The 21480-nt window shown below is 43.3% G+C and overlaps 1 protein-coding gene across 2 annotated transcripts in view; it reads right to left on the reverse strand.

Moving 5' to 3' along the window:
- The window catches only part of ARHGEF5 (Rho guanine nucleotide exchange factor 5), a 35374-nt gene extending 14465 nt beyond the window's left edge, over positions 1–20909 (reverse strand). Inside the window, exons 1-2 of one of the 2 annotated variants that reach the window (XM_015871531.1) lie at positions 20800–20909; positions 783–4273 (exon numbers count right to left, since the gene is read on the reverse strand). In XM_015871531.1, the coding sequence (XP_015727017.1) occupies positions 783–4173 (3391 nt within the window). In that variant the 5' untranslated portion in view covers positions 4174–4273; positions 20800–20909. Of the gene's footprint in view, positions 1–782; positions 4274–5505; positions 7279–20799 lie in introns of those variants that run through there. The other variant, XM_015871528.2, reaches the window with a different exon arrangement.
- Between the last annotated feature and the right edge of the window lie 571 nt (positions 20910–21480).

The following is a 21480-nucleotide window of genomic DNA, read 5'->3' on the forward strand; positions in this document are numbered from 1 at the left end:
CATACATGTAGAATATAATAAGGAATAGACAGGCATCTGAGAGCAAGTACTGTCTGAAAGACCTACACTACAGAAAACACAAGTTTTCCATTAATAACTTCAGTAATTTGGCTTCTGTTCAAGTCAGGATTTTAGACCTGACAAACTTGCTTCATTATCTGTAATCTCAGAGTCTGCATTCTTAGGAAGAAACCTCTTTCAAAAGGTCAGATTGGAGACTAAAAGGTGTCAGCTGCAAAATGAAGGAAGGTAGGAAATAAACAAGGAGCTAATACATGCCATAATATGAACAGGCTGCCAAGGACATGTGCACACTTTCTTTACTACTTAGAAAAGGGCTGTTATTTAAGTGCAACAAAACACAGTGTCTGTATGATGGCAGCAAAGGTAATTAACAGCTGCAAACAGCCCCACAAAATAACCAACTCTAGCAAGTAGGCTAAAATTGCTCACGTTACTGGGTAAGAGAAGCAGATCAATAAACTCAGTGAAGGAACAGGAAGTGAAATAAGGTCTCTGCTGCATCTTTTAGGGCAAGCAGGGGAACTAAGTCCCCATGTGTGCAGGAAGGGGTAGCAGACAGAAACTTGGAAGAGAGCTATGTAATAGCAGTCTGGAGTTGCACAAGGGGCTGCAGTTCCAAGTACTGCCAGAAATGCACAAAAGCATTGCTACACTTTCAACTCTCATGACTTTCTATCACATCACCTATTTAACTTTTGATATCTGCATTAAGTTTTGCAGAGGGAAGAAGAGTAGGCGGAAATGGAGGATGGACTTACCCTGAAAGACATCTGGTGGTACAGATATCCTCTTCAGGCCCTGCCGGTGCCAGTCCTTGCTTTTCGCTCTATGCTTACTCAGACTTCCTTGACTGGATCTTGGTGCTTGTACAACTACCCCAGTTGTTTTTCTGTCTGCCCAGCTTGATGATTTTTCCAAAGGTAAATGTTTGGGTACTTCTTCCTTTAACTGAGACACCAAATATTGTTCTTCTTGTCCTTCTAGCCTTTGCTTGCCTCTCCCCTCACTTTCTATTTCCTCTGTAATTGCTGGTGGAGCTTGGATGTTCTTTGTGTCCACACCAAAGAGGTCTGTCCGCTGCTCCCACTGTAGCTCTCCTGATAACTCATCTTCTTGACAGGGTGTTTGAGTGATTGGTGGTGATGGAGGGCTCAGCTGGAGAAAGTGAATTGGATTGGTGAATGCTAGCATTGGAAGGGACTGTACAGAGTCTCTGCTCTTCGAGTCTGTGAATGTTTTCAAATCTTCCAGTGAGGACTGAGAAAGGTGGTCAGGTGAGGATTTTCCACCCTGTATACCCATGTGCTGAATCTCTGTTTCAGTGCTGGTGTCAGAACAGCTGGTCAGTGCCTCATTTCCAACAGCAGAAAAGTCCTTGGCCAACAAACTGACCCCCGAGACATCAGAATTCTCTGTATTCTGGGTACCCAAGTCACAGAGATTGTGCTCTTTAGTTGCTGGAACAAATACATGTTTGTCGATTAGACTTGTATCAGAAGAGCTGACAGAGTTAGTATCAGATACAATAGAAGCAGTCCATAGAGAAGGGCTTCTAGCAAGGGCTAGTAAGTCATGATCATCCATATTACAGTTTAGATGTGGCCCGGAGTGGGGTACAGGAGTCAGTGTCTTGTAACTCTCAAGGGCTAGAGGCTCGACACAGTGATTGGCATTAAGTGCAGGGGCCTGAGCTTGAACAGGGCTTGAGACATTGTGTTTGGCATCAGGCTCAGACAACAGAGTTAGGGTTGTGTTAGGCATAGGAGACAGAGGCTGTCCTCCCTGGTTCACAGCAAGGACCATATCTCCTTCAGGGGGCCAAGTTAGGGAGTTCAGGGTGCTTGAGATTCTAGATCCAGGATTCCAGTGAGACTGATCAAGTAAAGGTACCTGTTGTGCTTTGTGAAACATGTTTGTTCCAGTTTCACTTTCTTGCATAATGGTACTTTCTTCTGGAGGAGGCTGATACTGCAGAATTGTTTCTGGTTGGTTCAGGGGGATGGAAGTCCTGCTCTGTGTTTGAGGTGATTCCAGAGGCTCTGCAATGAAAAACTGAGTTTTTCTGTCCCCAGGAAGGCTCTTCTCTGCAGGAAGAGAGCTTGTATATGCTACAGAGAAAGAAGATGAGCCACTAAGGTCTTCATGAAAATCTTCCTCAGGAGCAAGCAGTTCATAGGAACCACTGTCCTCCTCTGGATCAGCAGTTAAAACAATAGTTTCCACTGATGCCAAGTCCCGCATGCACATAGAAAGAGCTTGGTTAGCATGCTTCTCTATAGAGTATGGCAATTTGTTCAGGCTGGAACTACGACAGTCCTCAGGGTTCACCAGGGCCCCTCCACTGGCATCCTGTTGCTGTGGGCCAGACACTGAATCCACAGAGGTGAGCCCGGAGGGTAAATCTGAAACAAAGTCACAAACCTCAGCTTTCCGTAAGTTTTCCGCAATGGGATGAGGATCCGCAGGATCAGTTGGGTCCATCTTTTCAGTACCAGTGGAAAAACATACTGTAGCAGAAGCCTCTGGGTTCTCAGTGCTAGAAAGTGCTGCCACTCTCCCACAGTGTGGTGCTTCCCTTTTGTCAGATATCTGGGCAGTCTTTCCAGGTTCACTACTGTGCTCACCCTCCCCGCCCAGCCTTATCTTGTCATCCCAGTCAACTTCTACACTATCTTGACTGCTGATGGAAAAATGGACAGAGTCTTCCAGCTCTTCCAGGTCAGAGATATGGCACATGTGCAGAGGCACCACTGGAATTTCACCCACTAGGTTCATGCTCTCTGATGGGAAAGGGATGGCAGAAGGTATCTGACATCTAGAACCCACTGCAGTGACATGAGCTTTGAGCAGCACACTCTTACCAAGATACTCTCTCATGAAGTCACATTCCCCAGGAGGTGCTGTTCCAGTTTGCTCAGCCAAAAAAAACTTTTCCAAACAACAGAAGTCCACTTTATGCCTGGGCACATAAAGTGTCTCAGAAAGGAGAGCTGATGACAGAGTCTTCAGTTTGAGCTCTTCCCCCTGTAGTTGTTCCTGTTCGTTGTGTTCCTTTTCTTCTTGATTTTTGGGCTTCAAAAAATTTCCTTCTTCTCGCATGTTCTGGTCTTCGCATTCTTTCTTTTGATCCTGCTGAAGTTCAGACACTGTTTCCTCCTGTGCTGTTTTCTTATGTTGTGAAGTATTTGCTTGTTTAACTTTTTTAGCAGTATCCTTAATGTATAAAGCACATGATACTGAATAGGTAGGTCTGCTGTCCGTTTTTCTGCAATCATCTTCAAGATGAATGCATTTAGGAGAGGATGAGTTTTCTTTAGGAATCGTTACTGTTCCCTGGTCTTTGAACAGCTTGCTATTCCTTATTTCACAAGCTGAGAGGTTTCCTCCTGTTTGTAGTGAGCTTACTTGGCTGTCATCTGTTAAGGTGGAAGACAATTGATAGGAAGACTCCATATTTTTTTCCCAACTCTGGAGCGCTCTTCTGCTTTCCTTACCATCTTCATAAGTATAAAGTTCAGCCATGTCCTCTGCTGTTATCTCTGTGGTAGGCTGTTCACCAGTTGCCAGTGACACCTTTTTGCTGCTTTGCTTCTGCTCTGCACTAGCACCAATCTCCTGCAAAGACCCTATATTACCCAAAGATGGCTCAGCCTTATAGTGCCCCTCTGAAATGGTTTTACAAACCAAGAAGCACTTAGGTACCTCTCTCTGAGAGGAAAAGTCATCAGCCAAAGGAGATTTTTGACACTGGGCCTGAGGGTCTGAGACATGAACAGCCAGTTCTGTCTGGGACTGAGAACATTCAGTGCTGAGGTCTACAGACTGTGGGATGGCACTGCCAGTAGCTGGTCCATCCTGGATTGGGCTAAGATAGGAAAAGTCCTGGTTGCTTTCCAGGTCAGCCAACTCCTCTAGCTTAAGTTTCAGTGAACAATCCAGTCCACCCTCTGAAATCATCTCTCCCTCCCATTCTGAGAGTCTCTTCTGAGGATCTGCATCACCATGCTCTTGTTCCAGTCCTGCTGGCACTTTCTGTACAGGGCTTGAGGGCCTGCCTGGCATTTCTGCTGCTTCCCCTGGAGCAGAAAGACAGTCCTCAAGTGTGCTGACCTCTGCTCCCTCTGCAGAATCCAGTGGGCTGATGCTCATCTCAACTGATGCATGAGGGGCACAAAGCTCTCTTTCAGATACTGCAGATTTCCAGGTTTCTCAGCAGTGCTGCAAGCTTCCAAGGGAATGCTGCTGATTTCTTCAGAGACCATCCATGATGCATTCGGTAAAAAACATAAATAGATAAATAGATAAATAATTTTTCTGTTAGTACTGCAGAATGATTTAGTAGAACTAACTAGCTTAAGAGACTTAGAAAACAGATACTAATGCTGCTGAGGGGAAAGAAAACAAAATACATACTTCAGTGAATTGACAAGTATGAAGAATCACAGAATTACAAGGTTGGAAATGACCTACAGGATCATCTAGTCGAACCATCCTCCCATTACCATTTCTACCACAAGCCACTAAACCATACCTCATAGCTCCTCATCTAGATGCCTCTTGAACACCACCAAGGATGGCGACTCCACCACCTCTCTGGGCAGCCCATTCCAGTGCCTGACCACTCTCTGAGAGAAAAAGTTTTTTCTTATGTCTAATCTAAACCTCATCTGGTGGAACTTGTGGCCATTTCCTAAGGTCCTGCTTGTTGCCTGGCAGAAGAGGCCAAAGCCCTCCTCATCACATCAAGAAGTTGTAGAGTGCAATGATGTCTCCCCTGAGCTTCCCCTTCTCCAGACTGTACAATCCCAGCTCCCACAGCTGCTCCTCATAAGTCTTGTGCTCCAAACCCCTCACCAGTTTTGTCACCCTTCTCTGGACACATTCCAGGGCCTCAATGTCTTTCTTGTAGTGAGGGGCCCAAAACTGAACACAGTACTCAAGGTACAGCCTCACCAGTGCTGAGTACAGGGGGATGATTACTTTTCTGCTCCTGCTGGCCACACTGTTTCTAATGCAGACCAGGATGGTGTTGGACCTCTTGGCCACCTTGGCACACTATCAGCTCATGTTCAGCCAAGCATCAACCAACACCCCCAGGTCCCTTTCATCTTCACAGTCATCCAGCCACCCAAACCAAAGCCTGTAGCACTGCATAGGGTTATTGTGGCCAAGGTGCAGGACCCAGCACTTAGCCTTGTTGAACCCCATCCCATTCACCTCAACCCAGCAATCCAGCCTATCCAGATCCCTCTGAAGGGCCTCCCTACCCTCAGGCAGATTAATTCCACCTCTCTACTTGGTGTCATCTGAAAACTTACTGAGGGTACACTCAATCCCCTCACCTAGGACATCAATAAAGATAGTAAACAAGATGGGCCCTAGTACCAGCCCCTGGGGAACACCACTTGTAACACGTTGCCAGCTGGATTTAACTCCATTAACCACTACCTGTTGGGCATGACCCTCTAACCAGGTACTTACCCAGTGAAGGGCAGACCTGTCCAGGACACGGGCAGCCAGTTTTCCCAGGAGAATACTGTGAGAGACGGTCTCAAAGGCTTTGCTGAAGTCCAAGTAGCCTATATCAGCAGCCTTTCCCTTATCTACCAGTCTGGTCACCCAGTCATAGGAGATGAGGTTGGGCAAGCATGACCTGCCTTTGATGAGCCCATGCTGTCTTGGCCTGGTCCAGTGAACAAAAAACACCATGACTGAGAGTAGACAAACACTTGAGGTAAGCTTGCAGTATAAGATTATAACTCCAAAATAGAATGACTAGCACCTTTTTTTAAATGCAAATCCAGAAAGTGACTTTGGTCAAGAGTAGAAATGTTGATGCACATGGGCAAAGAGCAATTTATGAAAAGTATTGGCTACGGTGACTCCTCTCAAATCCAAAGGGAAACCCAGAAAACAGGACAAGAATATAACTAAAATCTCCATTAATTTTTGTGGCACAGTGGATTAATACTATCTCTTGTAGTGGCAAGCTAAGACTTAAAATCTTTGATTTCAACAGTGAAGCACCTGCACTGCTGATCTGATGATCTCTTCACAGATCTCTTTGCACGTATGTGCAATAGAAGAACTTACTGCAACTTATCACAGGAACTGATTAATAAGCAGGAATGTAAAAATATGATTAATACATAACAAGCATGTGACATAAGACACGAGATAGAGGCTGTATAAACTGCACAGGTGGAGAAGAGTACTCCCGATGCACACAGACATAACTACAGATTACAAAGAAAAACAAAATGAAAATTCAGATCATTAAAATATAAAAATCTCAGGATTGTTGGACTGTTTCTCTAAGGACATAGTGGAATTTCCTATCCATTACTGCATTTGAAGTTAGATATGACATTTGAGAAACATCTATGGAAAGGATGGTAGAATCTGATTCATTGCTTTACTTTTTCTGGATTCTACCTATCCTGTGATTCACCACCCCAAATTTAAAAGATGTAAGAAATAAACAAACTTGAGTGGCTCCCCTCCTTTCTTTGGCTTCAGGGATGTGCTCCCTCACTTTCCATGCTTTCTTCCCTATTTTCAGTTCCCTGCTTTTCAGAAATGGGTAGTCACAGAACCAGGCCGAACTGACCTGTAAACTGCTGGCACTGCTTCACATGCATCAGGTACACCTACAGTAACACTAGAGTTTGCAAATTAGCTTTCAAGGACCTGCTGCAACATGTAACAACAGTGAAAATTTCTCCCTGAACAAAGCTTCATCGTTCTCCTCCTTCATTCAGTCAAGGTTTCTAGATACATAGTCCTGCATCTTTTGATCAAACAAACCAGTCCACACTTCTTCAAATAAAAACCTATTAACTGTTTAGCAGCCAAACAGCTCTAAGGCACAAGTCTGGAGAGCTTGCAGAGTTCATTAAATATACTTTTTCTCTCTCTGGCTCTCTATCTTCCCTACAACTTTAAGATTACAGAGTTTTTTTTCCAGAACTTCAACCACTATTGTGCAATGGAGGGGGACATCAATTTCAATTAGGGAGACTCACAGAGAAAGAAAAGTCTCTGCAAGGAAAGAGTAGTGTTTGAGATCAATGACAATTTAATTGCACTTATGCCACACAGAAAGTAAAAGCATTACAGGCATGATTATATCTGGACTAATTGCCCCATCCAGCTCCGTGGTAAGGACATACCTGACCTTTAAGTTGGTTTTGCTGATACCTTCCCTTATGTCAAGTGAAACAGAATACCTCCTCTGAAATCAATGAGTCCAGAACTAAAACATATATTATATATATACATATAAATTTATATATACATAAATATCTCAAGTATACAGTTACAGAGTACTCTGAAGTGGAAGGGGCCCACAAGGATCACTAAGTCCAACTCCTGGTTCTACACAAAACCACTCCAGACTTAAACCATACTTCTGAGAGCATTGCACATGTGCTTTTTGAACTCCATCAGCTTAGTGCCATCACCACTGTCCTGTGGATCCTGTTCCAGTCGCCAACCACCCATTTCCAAATGTCCAATCTGATCCTCCCTGATGCAGCTTCAAATGATCTTTCATCATTTTATGGCTTACAAAAATGAAAACAAACAAACAAACAGAGTTCATCAGTTAGCTTTGTTCCTTTTTCCTCCCATGTTTGTTTTGTGGGCTTTCTCTTTTGAAAACTTCTTTTTTCCAAAATCAGGTAAAAATAGATTATTTAGCATTTGGATTTTTTTAAATTGAGAATAGTCGTAAATATTTAAAACATACTGCTTGTTGAAATTATAAACTGACAGGTCCATTCAAAATCCCAGAGGGCTTTTGTTGTATCTTATTGCTTCCAGTGATGATAAATTATCTTTTACCTTTCCACAAGTGTCAGGAAGTCACTCCAACAAAGAAACATAGAGCTCAGCAGAGCCCAGAAAACGGCAACTAGTATGAGGCCACTTTGTCCAAGGCAGGATCAATTTACAACTAAAACGTTCCCGAGAGATATGTTTGCTCTCCTGTAACAAAGGCTCCATGATCATGCCACAATAGTCACGCTACACTCTTCCTATCTAACTTTTTAGTTCTTCCTATGTAACTTTAGCATCCTTGCTACATGACTAGAATGCTGCTTACCACAAGATGGGCTCCCTAGGAGCAAGAATATTTAAGGAGATAGGTGGACCTAGACACAGGCCAGTATCTAAGGAATGTTTAATACCGCTAAAGATGGGATGGTCTAAAAAGTTCTGAAAGATCCTCAAACTCAAGCCAATTCAATTTGAGAGAAAAAACAACTGCTGCCCACTGAGCTCTTACAGTTGTAAACAGTGAACTTCTTGCATTAAGTCAGTTTCCACTGACTTAATTTGGATTTGGATGGGTGAAAGTACAAGTTTGAAGTTGTGTCTGGTACAGTTCCACAATGATATTGGGAGACAGCAGGGTACAGTTAGGTGTATAGCACATCAACACTGGAAGCTGCCAAGTAAGACCTGTCTCATCAAATTACTGCCAGGTGTTCTGCACCTCAGGGAGAAAAGTTTGGGAATATGATGCAGGAGAAAGGATGGGCATACTTTCTGGATACAAGGTAGTGGCAACCCTAAGTATCTGTTGAAGGAAACAGGTAAGCTCATGCTTGAAGGCTGGTACACTGTTGTAAAAGCCATGTCTCTGCAACAAGGGCTTCATTGAGATGGGGAGAAAACAATAGCCTCTACTACATCTGCAGGGAACACATGGAGAATCTACATACCTGCAATTATTTTAGAGAATCTCAATATAGCACTGCATTCTTATGCTGACTACAGCCTGCTTCTCCTCCAGAAAATAGCCAAGGAAACTCCCAGGAGCTGGGCTAGCCAAAGTACATTTTCAATTAGCATTTGTAGTAGGAGGCCAATAACACAACAGACAAGCACACAGAAGCCTCTCTGACAAATCAACTATTTTCACAAGCTATGCAAACACTCCGAGAAACCTCAACTTCACCACTGTCGGGACTGCTTGTCTTTTCACATCCTTTTTTGAGTCAGATGTTCAGTGTGTCATCTCTCCCTTATGCATTCTGAAATAACTTAAGTCTGATGGCCCCTGTATAGATAAAGCTAGCCACACTTTTTTTTGCCAAGAGGATCTAAAAATCTGGAATTTCAGAGCTTGTATGCACACAACAGTGCACAGTGATGCTAACTGATGCTAGGTGCTGGATGGGAAACTGTTAATCACAGCCTGAACCTCTGATTAACCATCTGAGGCAAGTGTTGGGTCAGCTGTGGGAGCACACGTGAAGGTAATTAATTCAGAGCTGTGCTCCCAGAAGGGGTGGAGCTTGACTCCACCTCTCCTAGATTTCATTTAAGGGCTGACCACCACTAAGGCAGCATCTCTTTCTGGAGATTGCTCCTTTGTGGAGTTCTGGTGGCAAGCCTCAATGTTTTCCATCTTGACTGAAGGCCTCAGAGTTGGTGAGTTTTTCCTATAGATAACCTCTGGCTATCTATTTACAACTATTCTTGTACTATTCCAACTGTACATTACTATTCTTGCATTATTCCAACTGTACAGGTGCAAAACAACTGCCAACTGAAAATGAGAGGGTGTAGTGAGCTGCACAGCAGCATGGGGGGAAAAAAAAAAAAAGAAAAAGGTGGTACTTGGTTTTACTGCAACAGGGGGCATTAAATTCAAGAGTGGAAGGGTGAGCAAGGTGGCCAGCTACTCAAAACTAGATAGCAGTGAAAGCACTAGAGGACAAGGCAATTGCTATGATGGTACATGTTTATGCAAAGTTTTCCCAGGTTACAAAAAGCAACTTATCAGTCTTCCTTCCAGTGTGTTTCAATTACCTGGATGGAGATGATAAACTTTTCAGTTTTTAAACAAGTACTCACCCTCCCTCCCCACCTTCTCCCCCAAACAAAAAATAAGTGCTGTCAACCACACACAAGCTCTATAGTTAGCCAGGAAACAAGGCCCAACAATTCCATGGAATTAAATAGAGCACTAATCCTAAGAAAGCCAAGAGTTAGATGAGAGCAGAGATCCTCCTCCTGCCAACCTGGGGATGGATCCCACCTCCTGTGCCCTCGCCTTCCCTCCACAGAGGAGCTGGAGGTACTTCCAGCCAGCTCCCCAGCCTGTGCCAGGGCAGAGAGGTGGGAGCACACAGTGCATATGCCCATGCTGTTATAAACAGACTCACACCTGAGAAAGCCCTGCCCTGCAATTACAGGCCTGACAACTGGAGCTGTACTAACATGCACTACTAGTTGGGTTGTCTGCCTGTTCTACTGGCCCTCTGCAGCTCACAAGGTCTTCAAAAACCTTGCTGCCTCTCCTATGAGGTGGCAAACAGATGTCCGGCCGCAGCTGGGCTGGCACACAGCTGAAACATACTTAAAGGAGTCAGGATGACAGAGGCTGACTCACTCTACCCTTCTCCATACAAAACCCAGACCTGTATAAGAAATCTCCCCTTCTACCTGGAGGCTGCGCATCCTTAGGTTTGGTCAGGCACTCAAGAAAAAAACAACTCAGTGCAATACCCAGGGCTGTGCTAGCACAAAGCCTACCACACCACAAGTCACAGTTATTAGTGGGCTGCTCCCCAGAAGGGCATTCCTATAAATGAACACCTCGCTTAAATCCATTTCCACAACACAATGCCTCTTGTGCGAGGGCTACTGCATATCTTTATCTGTAATAATTAAATACATGTTAAAAACAAAGGAAACCACATCACTACCACCACCACCAAAAAACAGCAGAAAATGGATATCAAGCTGGGTATTTGTGATCTTCATGAACCATCAGGCTACTGCACTGTATAGTCTATTAAGATAGGTGAAGCTGCAGGGCTAAAACTCCCGAGCTCAGGAAGGAATTTAACAGAGCACTAGAGTGAAGGAAAGCAGATTTTGAGCTTGCCAAAGGAAATAACATAAGGAATAAAAAGTTGTCATATAAAAAGTGTGAGTCAAAATTATGTAGCATCTTCTGCTATGCTAAAAAGCCAATGTGCTATAGGTATGCTCGGAAAAAAGGGGAGAAAAAAAAAAAAAAGGAAAATACATCCAAGTTGCTACTGAACCTCAGGAAAACATAGTAAGACCTGTCATATGGGTGCAAATTGCTGAGTTTTAACATTCAGTATCTCGCTGTTTTTCACCAATAGCAGGCATACTAAAGATACATTGAGCATATTAATTATCTCAGCAGGATTACAAGCGCAATGACACATCATCAGTAGGGTAAAACTAACCTGTCTCACGACGGTCTAAACCCAGCTCATGTTCCCTATTAGATTCACTAACTGACAGAAAAATGATACTTATTCTATATTTGTTTTCTCTTAAATGGATTACAACACTAAATAATAAATCAAATAAACAAATAAATAAATAAGTTAGTAGTACAGAATCTCACCTCAGAAATTACTATAGAATGTTAACCCAAACTGCAACTTATTGCACTTCCCAAAGAGGCAACTAAAATGATTCAGTCTTATGACAACCAGAACCATCTGTACATCAGAACTGATTCATTTTAAGCAGAGACTCAGCTTCATATTTATAAAAGCACTGGATAAGTCTTGACAAATTGTAATCTTTAGTATAGTCTTTAAGAATAAGCAGGAACAGTACACAGTGCTCGCTGCCATGGCTTGGCAGTAAGATTGGACTCAGAGAGGAAGTATTCCATTCAGTGTACAGTCACTTCCAGTTGCACCACACAGGTGTCTCTACAAACAATAAAACAACCAACAGAAACATCTGGTGCCCAAAAGGAAGCAAGGACTTCTGAAATGTATACTATGATGAGCTGTCTTATTTCTACAGGCATGCTACACACGTTCCTAGACCGAAGTTTTGCTATAAACTACAAGAGTTTCAGTTTCTTTTTAAGCAGAAGTGTTTCAGGACCTAGATGGGAGAGGATCAGCAGCTAAATGCAGAAATGTCACAGTCCCTTACTGTATTACAGAAACATGAGCCCACACTGCTGTTTTTGAGTCTCAGATTAAAGAATGCTAATGTTTATACCAAACCACTTTGACATATATAAATGCCATTAAAACATCAGAGAGCTTGGAAACAGACTTGAAAGCTTGGCCTTGCCCCAAAGGCTCAGTGGAATTGCTGCTAAGCACAATTACTGCCCCATTACCTGTACCAGACTTGAGTACAGCTAAGCTATGGACAGATAAGGACCAACAACATTCAACAACCTGAACATACCATCCTCCCTTGCAGGAAGGGCATCTGAAGTTACCCTGTCTGATGTTCTTGGAAAAAACATAAGTTTTCACAACTGGATCAAATTCCATAATAGAACAGTTAGATTTCTTGCTTCCACTAGTGGTAGGTGCCAGAGCCTTAACAGAATGGACGATACAAAGATGGAACTTCTAATCAGTACAAGACAAATAGTAGACTATACAGCAAAATACACTCAGCCATCAAGGTACTGGTAAAACAGTGTTTTTATGTCAATGCAGGTGAAGTGTACTCTATGTAATTTTAACAATTCCTAGTAATAGCAACAAAACTTCATCACACTGTGCTAACAACTTCAGCCAGCACAACTTCATCAGCTACAACTACCATATCCACAGCAGAAAAACATGGCACATATTTGGCTTCAATATTACAAGTATCATCAAATAGAAATACAAACATTTTTTTTATTTTTTTTTTTTTACATTTGACATAGCAACTATTTTTTCTTAAATCTTAATTTGTCCTCATTTCATGCTTTCAGAATACGTGTTTTCATTCGTAGTTCCCCACAGCATTTTTATTGTTTTATTACTCTAGTAATTAGACTTAATGAAAAACGTGAAAATAGTTTTGAGACGTATATGATAGCCAACAATACTTGCAATATTGCAGCACTGGTGCTCCTTTGTACTGAAACCTGCAGCTAAAGAAGAAAAAAAATGTCCATCCAAAAGGGATGTAGTGATGTACGTCTGGAAAACAGGATTTGTAAAAACTTTCTCTAAAGTTACTTTTCAGAGAACTAACTGATTTTTCTTAGACAGTTAACTGGTAAACTTAGACTGAAGAAGCACAATGAGAAGTTTGCTTTTGGAAGCAAAAAATTTTAGATATAAATAAAATGTTTCAAACAATGTAAATATGGGAAAGCACCAGTGAGCACCCTATCCCTCGACCCATGGAAAAACATCATCACATACCCAAAGCCACAGGAACTGTTTGAGTGCTGAACAGGAAGGTACTAATGCAAAGACATGGAAAAACTGGATGCCGTAACAACTGGCATAGGATCATTGCATGCACCACAGTATTTTCTGTTTTACACTTACTCCCACTTCTTAGAATCATGTGGTTATGCAAGAATTCTGGCTTACAATCAAGAAAAAATTATGTCTGGCCTCTACAGGTGTAGGAAAGGCCTGGGAGGGAGAAAAAAAAATAAAAATAATTAAAAATAATAAAAATAAATAATAATAATAATAAAAAAAGAATAGTATGGCTCAAAGACAAGATCTTTCTGTCTGGTTTTATCTTTGCCTTTTAAGCCAAAAAATGTTAAGGTTTCATTCCTGAATAATTAGAACAGAGGGTACACAGGTCCCAGTGAATTTAGATTAGGACTCAATATGACATGATTAAGGGAAAAAAAAGAAAAGAAAGAAAAAGCAGAAAAGGAAGGGCAGGGGAAGGAAGGTAGCAAAGAAGGGGAAAAAAATTGGAAAAACATGAACAAGATTGCACTATTTCAACACACAGAATACCAGCTTAGAAATATTGCTAGCATCTCTTTCACTAACTAATTACAGTATTTTTCCTACAGTAATAGTTAAATGAGTTTAAAAGTATAAGGAACAATTTCAGACATTTTAATCCTTCCTCCATTTATTTTCATTCTTTTGAATATGAATGAAAAGGCAAAGTCTGCTTCACATCACCACTTTCCAAAATCTCTTAAAACAGTACTGTTTTACACCTCCACAGCTCTTCAACTAAACAGTTTAAACCCTGAGACGGCACTCTGGCAGTCTCTGAAAGAAACCACTCCAGCTCTTGACTGGCCTATTCCCTCTGTCCTCAGCCCTAATGCAGAATCACAGAATCACAAAATGACCCGGGTTGGAAGGGACCTCAAGGATCATGTAGTTCCAACCCTCCTGCCTGGCAGGGCCACCAAACATACACCTTTACTAGATCAGGTTGCCCAGGGCCCCGTCCAACCTGGTCTTGAACACCTCCAAGGATGGGGCATCCACAGCCTCCCTGGGCAGCCTGTTCCAGGGCCTAACCACTCTCCTAGTAAAGAACATCCAACCTAAATCTTCCCTCTTTCAACTTAAAACCATTTCCCCGTGTCCTGCTATTATCAGCCCTTTCAAAGAGTTTACTCCCCTCCTGGGAGTAAGTTCCCTTCAGGTATTGAAAGGCTGCAATGAGGTCACCCCGCAACCTTCTCTTCTCTAGGCTGAACAAACCCAACTCCCTCAGCCTGTCCTCATACTGCACACAGAACTGCCTCTCTCTCTTCCCAGGCCACACCCCTCCAAAAAGGAATACAGAGAAGTCAGCCCTTCCTGCCTTAAATTCAACCCAAGCTTATGATTTCAGTATGCTAGTGAAAAACTGAAACATGAAACAATTTGTGTCCTAACAGTCATCGTGACTAATTGTGTAATAGAGAGTTTATATCACTTCCTCTACCTCTTTTATAACACAATAATGTCAAGCTAAGGAATGCAAAGTCCGTGACATATTTGGATCCACCAACCTACACAAGTATGCATACTATATTCTAATTATGTCTGTGCATACTTCAGCGTGAATAAGTAACTTCCCCTGGGAAGTTACAGGCAGTAGTTAACGAAATCCAAGATTCAGCTCACTGTCTTTTCCATTATCTGCAAAAAATTTGATCTGTGGGGCATAAATAAACACACAAACATCCTCTCTCCCCCAGACTCAATGGGGTTCAGCAGAGTTAAGCTTCAGATAGCTTTCTGTCCTAACTCCTGACACTGCCCATCAGACTCACCTACACCATATTATCAGACTTATTGTACAGCAAACAATTTTGCTGCATTTATTGGTCACTGCAGGCAACAGCACAGCATACAGTCTGGTACAGCAGTTCTGCCTTGAGAAAGCCAAGGCAGTGTCTGAAGGGAGAGGATCAGGATGGTATAAAAGAAAGAGCTGGTGTAGTCCCATAGACCATGACAGAAAGGGAGGGAAGTCAAAACGCTCTTCTCAAATGTACTTCCATACTAAGAACAGGTCTTCCATCTTTCCTCTGCCGGTCTTGTGAACCTGGCTCAAAGAACAAGTCATTGCTGACAATTAACAAACCCTGCACCTCCCATGTGTCACAGCGTATCAGTGGTCAGGTAGCAGCAAGAAGCAAGTCATTTCTGCACATCACCTGCTCTACAGAGCACACATGATGCTGGGAGCTAACACTGCAGCAAGTGAGGTCTCACCCTCACAGACACAGAGCAGGAGAGTTTAACAGCCCATGTCCAGCCACTGTTTCACAGGTCTTTGTCTTTGCTCAGTTTCAGGTTTGCATCCTATCTGGCTATGATTGCCTGCTGCAGGACTGAAGGACAGTACAAGCTCATTTCAGAACGCTAGAGAGAACAATCACAGTCACACATCATGAGATAACAAACCACCCGTCACCCTTGGCATAAACAGGAGTTACAATAGGTGATTTTAGACCTGCTCTCAAGAAACAATCACAGTAGAGAAAAAATGATCACAATGTTTATGTACTCCTGCACTGCTGGCATTTACCCTAATTAAAGGTGCTAAAGATGCACCAGTACAACAGTTGTATCAAGCCGTGCTTCTATCTACAGCTACAGCTTGTGAACAGTTAAACACAGTTGTGGTCATCCACAGATTTCAAGTTGATGAGTCCACAAAGGTTGACATCAGTAACAGAATGGGAAATGGAACTTGGAACATTAGAGTAGTAGGAGCTTTCATTCTTTCAGTTACTGTTATCATTTGATTTAAAAAATAAAAATAAAAAAAAAAAAATCTACAAATGGCTTGGATGGTCAGTGGTTTTTCAAGAACCCTTCACCCTCAAACCATCCCCAGCAGAATTCCCAGTTCTGGCTCTTTGATTAGCAGCTCTTGCCCCATCAGAGCAGCTGAGGGAACCACAACCCCTCCTACCTCACAGATGCCCTCTCAGGATTCGTAAGTCAGTGCATCAACATGCAAAGCCCTGCTTGAAACTGTAACAGACTGCAACTACGGGTAAAGTCATATTTAAACCATCCCTTCACCAACAGAAAAATTATTAACTGCTCATTCAGATCCCTCATTTTGTCTATTGCCTCTCAATTCTTCAAGATATAAATGGTGTTCCCTAAGGTATTTTCATACTGTAGATGCTTCACACAAACACTTTTCATACAATGTAGTGTTCACAATTAATTGTTTCAACACATTCTGGATCAGTTTTACCTTTGTATCATGCTTACACTCTAGTGATCTTACTGTCCAGTTGCAGGCGAGTACATGCCCTATAACTTCACAAGTGTCAGGTATTCACAGCAGCCTAGCGTTCACTCTGTCCATATTCGAATAAGCCCCGTTCTGCAATTCCAACAATGCTGAGCTCAGGACACACAGCATCAGATATTTCTTGGCATCTCTAAGCACAAAACAAGTACCTCCACCAAACCATTATTGATAATCAACTCTTCACAAATAAACTTGAACTCAGATATATAGGTCAATTAACTCATCAAAGGGAACATACTAGTAAAACATAATATATTTCAGGGCAGATTTGACTTCATACTGTTCAAACCCCATATTTTACTATTAAACTTTTTCCTTTAAAGCCATTTTGCTGTGACTATCTAAAATGCAACCCGACAATCCTAACCTGTAAACCTGAAACAGGAATCATCCCATATACACAGTATTTTGAGGACACTTTATTTAGTGGAGGGGGCAGGATATGTGTTTAGTATGCTCTTCAATTTAGCATACCATTTTTTTTCACTGATGGAACCAGTAACCTGGAAGACACAGCTTTCAACTTCCCATTTCATCTGCTACGAGGAAGCAACCCAAATCCCATTTTCTAATATGAAGAAATTTTGTAACACTAATCCTTCCTTCTAGACTGGAATATTTTGAAACCTCAAACTACTATCAGATAAGTCAATAAAGTAGCATTCATCCTCCCCTCTTCATTCACAGGCTTAATCTCATCAGCAAGACCGTGCCCTGTTCACACACACAAGGGACCACTAAGATTGTGAATCCCTCCAGGAACCTCAGCATGACCCAGTGTAACGCTATAATAGGATAATAGAAGGGTGGCAACGTCTTGGGCTACAGCAGATGAGAACGAATCCAAATGCAGCAGCCACAGATGCAGAAATGAATGAATAGAGCTGCTTACATTCAGAAAGCCTCAGGTAGGCAGAGATCTTCAGCAAGAGATACCGTCCACTGCCAATGAGGGTATGGGAAGGGGCAGATCCTCACTCCACTCCTGCTCACTTAGATGCACTGCATTGCACCTGTGCTCCCCTGGGTTGGCCTTGCCTTCCCAGCAAGTGCTCAGTCATTGTTTCAGGCCATAACTTAGTATTTCCACTACACCCAGGTTAGGATTTGGGAAGTTTTGTGTACAATAAGTGGCAAGAACTGCAGTGGTAGACACTGAGCTCCAACAAAGCTGCCACACAATAAGAACATAAGCATTCAAGAAAACAACAAAAGTTGTTTGATGTCTGAATATTTCTGCGTTTCGTCACATACTTCTAATGTGACAATCTGCAAACAGGCTACAGTCTCAGGAAGTTAATTTACAGCCAACTACTCCTGTTCACTGCTCATACACTATCCAGAACTGGGAGGCATAGCGCAGAACAGACTTTTCCTCTCACACCCATCACTCACACTCAAAACCCACATGTATTACACATGGCATGTGTTTGTGTCACTTGTGCAAAACACGGTGACTGCCGATCTGTTAGTCTAGTTAAATGGTAGTAAAGCTAATTGCAAAAAAATAAAATTTTAAAATTAAAAAATAAATAAATAAATCAATACCATTTATTGATGGCAAGTTTATCATAGTATCACAGTATCATAGTCTGGTGCAGGTTGGAAGGGAACTTAGAGATCATCGAGTCCAACCCCCGGGATTCGAGCCTCTGTGCTGCAGAGCGGCACTTCTACCACTTGCGCCACAGGGGGGATTCGAACCCAGGGCCTCCAGTGTTGCAAAGTGGCATTCCTACCACTGCGCCACTGGGGCACTTTTGTCAATATATCTGATAGCCTGAGAGTTTCCCAGAGATGGCTGGCACAAAAAAAAAGAGGGACTTACAAAATTAATAGAAGACAATGCAATTGCCACCAGCAACTCACATTTGGGGAAACATCACTGAATCAGAACATCCAAGAAATTTACATGTGCAAGCTTTAAAAATGAATAAACGAATAACGGAATGCAAATCATCATCAAAGCTGTGAATTTCATGAAGTCCAATCATTGCCGGTTCCAGGTGTTACTTAAAAGTCTTGCAAACACTTCTACTCAAGTGTAGTAGAAGAAGTAGAGTAGAAGTAGTTCTACTCAACCAGACATTGATGCATTAGTTTAATAAAAACAAGGTGTTCAAGACCAGGTTGGATGGGGCCCTGGGCAACCTCATCTAGTAAAGGTGTATGTTTGCTGGCCCTGCCAGGCAGGGGGGTTGGAACTACATGATCCTTGAGGTCCCTTCCAACCCGGGTTATTCTGTGATTCTGTGAAAATATCCCACTAGTTTTATGGTGTTTTTTTTGTTATATTTTTATGTTTTAATAAAAAATACATTAAAAATAAATTTTGTTACTTATCCCCTTTAATAGTATTAGATATTTTATACGTGGCCCAAGACAATTACTCTTCACTCTATTCAACTCAGGCAAACCAAAAGGTTGGACATCCATACCAAAGACCTAAACTCAGCTAAACAACTCAGTCCTGCAACTGAGTAAACATGGGATAATGAGTGAATCAGGGAAGCTGGTCTCACATACTTGCTTTAAAGGGAATACTAAAAATATATATATATATATCTTCCATAAATATTTAAGGTAAAGTGTGCACTTAACAATTCCTGTACCTCAAGCCTTAGTTTCACAAGTCCCATAACTCATCAAAAGCTGACACAGCTGCCCAGAGCCATCCTGTCCCATCCTCCTTACTCCCACCCTACCTTGCTTCATCTTCTGGTACATACACGCTGGCTTTCCAGAAAGCCAGGCTGGGGAAGTGGCACAGATGACAAGTGGTAGCATAACAGCATCTTCCAGTGGCAGTGCAAGCTGAGAGTATCTGTGCAACCACAACCTACTGCCTCAGCCCAGAAATATAGGAATTAAACATATAATTACTTCTTTTATTCAATTCAGCACAAGGGTGGGCTACTCATGCTACTCTCACCAGTGACTATAGCATGTGATCCCCCTTCCCACTCAGATTCATCAAAACTAACAAGCTATTGCATGAATAGCACTACAAATACTTCATCAGCCATGAGACAGCAAAATGAGAATCTGCATGGAAGCCAAACATTAACAATTGACACTTAAGAATAATTTGGATTTAGAACAACTTCAAATCATATTTTCAATGCCTTCTCCTCACCCAGTTCAGCTGCTCTTCTGAAGCCCAGGTCACTCATACCTTATCACTCCAAAACAAGCCACCCACCTCCCTCCATGCAACCCTTTAAGGCTTAGTCCTAATACAAGCTACCTCCAATAAGCCTTTTAGATTCCAAGAAATTCTAAAACATCAGTGAATGCCATCACAAAACTTCAGTAGCGTGTTACAAATATGGTTTGATCAGCAAATGAGGGGCAAGGACAAGGCAACGGCATCCATATCCAGTAATCCCTTGGCAAAAGGCGCTCCCCTGGCCCTGTACTGTCTGCCAGATTTGATCCATTGAACTTCCAAAAATAAGTTAAAGCACAAAGTATAACAAGGGTGCTGGGCAGGCCAGGCAATAGCTGCAGGAGCTTGAAAGGCCAGGCAAGTTGCTTGGGGCACCAAGGGTACAAACACTGCTCTGAGGTAAGCTCCAACTGGCGAGAAGGGAAACCCGCAGTAAGCATGTATCTCATCTTCCGCTCCTCCATGACAGGCCATAAAAGTCACAAGACACCAATGAGCAAAGCAGAGAGAAAAACAAGGTGTCCAGAGTTCAAATGCAGCCCTGAGACACCGGGGCCTCTGAAGTCCACAGTCCAATGACCAGAGCAAAACCTGACTCCCATGTGGGAGACAAAGCAGCGGTGTGGAAAAGCGCTCCGGCTGCTGAAGCCGGGCCCACATTTCCGTCTCTACCTGTGAGGGGCAGGAACATCAAGATAAAGCTGCAAAGGGTCACAAGCTCCTTTCTCTTTCTCCTTGTGGACACCAGAGCGGACGTCCCCGCACCTGGCTCCGCGGGCTTCCCAGAACGGCGATTTCCCACACGCTCACCCACACCTACGCGCATCGGGCCGAGCTCCTGATCCCAGAGGAGCGTAGTAGGCCTGTCTCCCCACCGCGGGAGGACGACGAGTTCCTTCCCCCGAGATCCTTCCTTACTCCTCCTCCTCGTCGGATCCTAAAACTGCGGGCCGCCCCCTCGGCCCTCCTCTCTCCCTACCGCGCCGGCCCCGGGAAGAGCGCCCCTCCAGCCCAGCCTCAGCCCGGGCCATGCGGGATCGGGCGCCAGGCCCGCGCCTCCAAGCAAACAAGCAACGCCACTCCCACTGTGCCCTTACCTGCGGCGGCCGGGACAGGACCAGGGCCAGGGCCAGGGCCAGTGCTGCCCCCAGCACGGTTCCGGCTGCGGCCCCCCTGCCCTGGGCGACAGCAAACTTGAGAACTCTGTGCTTCCCCCGGGGCTGCAGGTATGTCATCAGCACCGCGGCTCCCAGGTGAGCCGGGCACACCTACAGGAAGGCAGGCGGGCCGCCCTGATTGGTGTGCAAGGCTGACAACGGGGCTCGCACCCCCGCTGGCCGGTGGGGGGCTGGGCCCGAGGAGAGTCATTCTCTTCCTGGTGAACTCACACACTGGAATTATCTCGGTGTTGGAGCTGGCTGAGAGGACGACGAGAGTGTTCCTCTGCGTAACTCAGGGTGGAAAACGTGTTTAACACTTTTGTTTTTTGTTTGTTTGGTTTTGGTATCGTTTTGTTTTCTTGAAGGCCCTGAAGGCAACAGCAGAGTCAGCATACCTGTCCCCCGTCGTCTCTGGTTCCAGAAAGATGAACTACGTCATTTATTTTTTTACAACCTTTTTCATTACCCCAGTCTCTCTTCCTGCTGCTTAAGGTCGATCGTTATTTTTGCATGTGTGAACTCTTCTGCTGTGTTTCTTCCATCCGCAACGAATAGCCAGGATTTTAAGGGAAAGCATCAGGTGCTAGAAGAGTTGTTCTCACAGCATTGCACATAGCT

The sequence above is a fragment of the Coturnix japonica genome, chromosome 1 (genome assembly GCF_001577835.2).
Source record: "Coturnix japonica isolate 7356 chromosome 1, Coturnix japonica 2.1, whole genome shotgun sequence".
NCBI classification, from domain to species: Eukaryota; Metazoa; Chordata; class Aves; order Galliformes; family Phasianidae; genus Coturnix; species Coturnix japonica.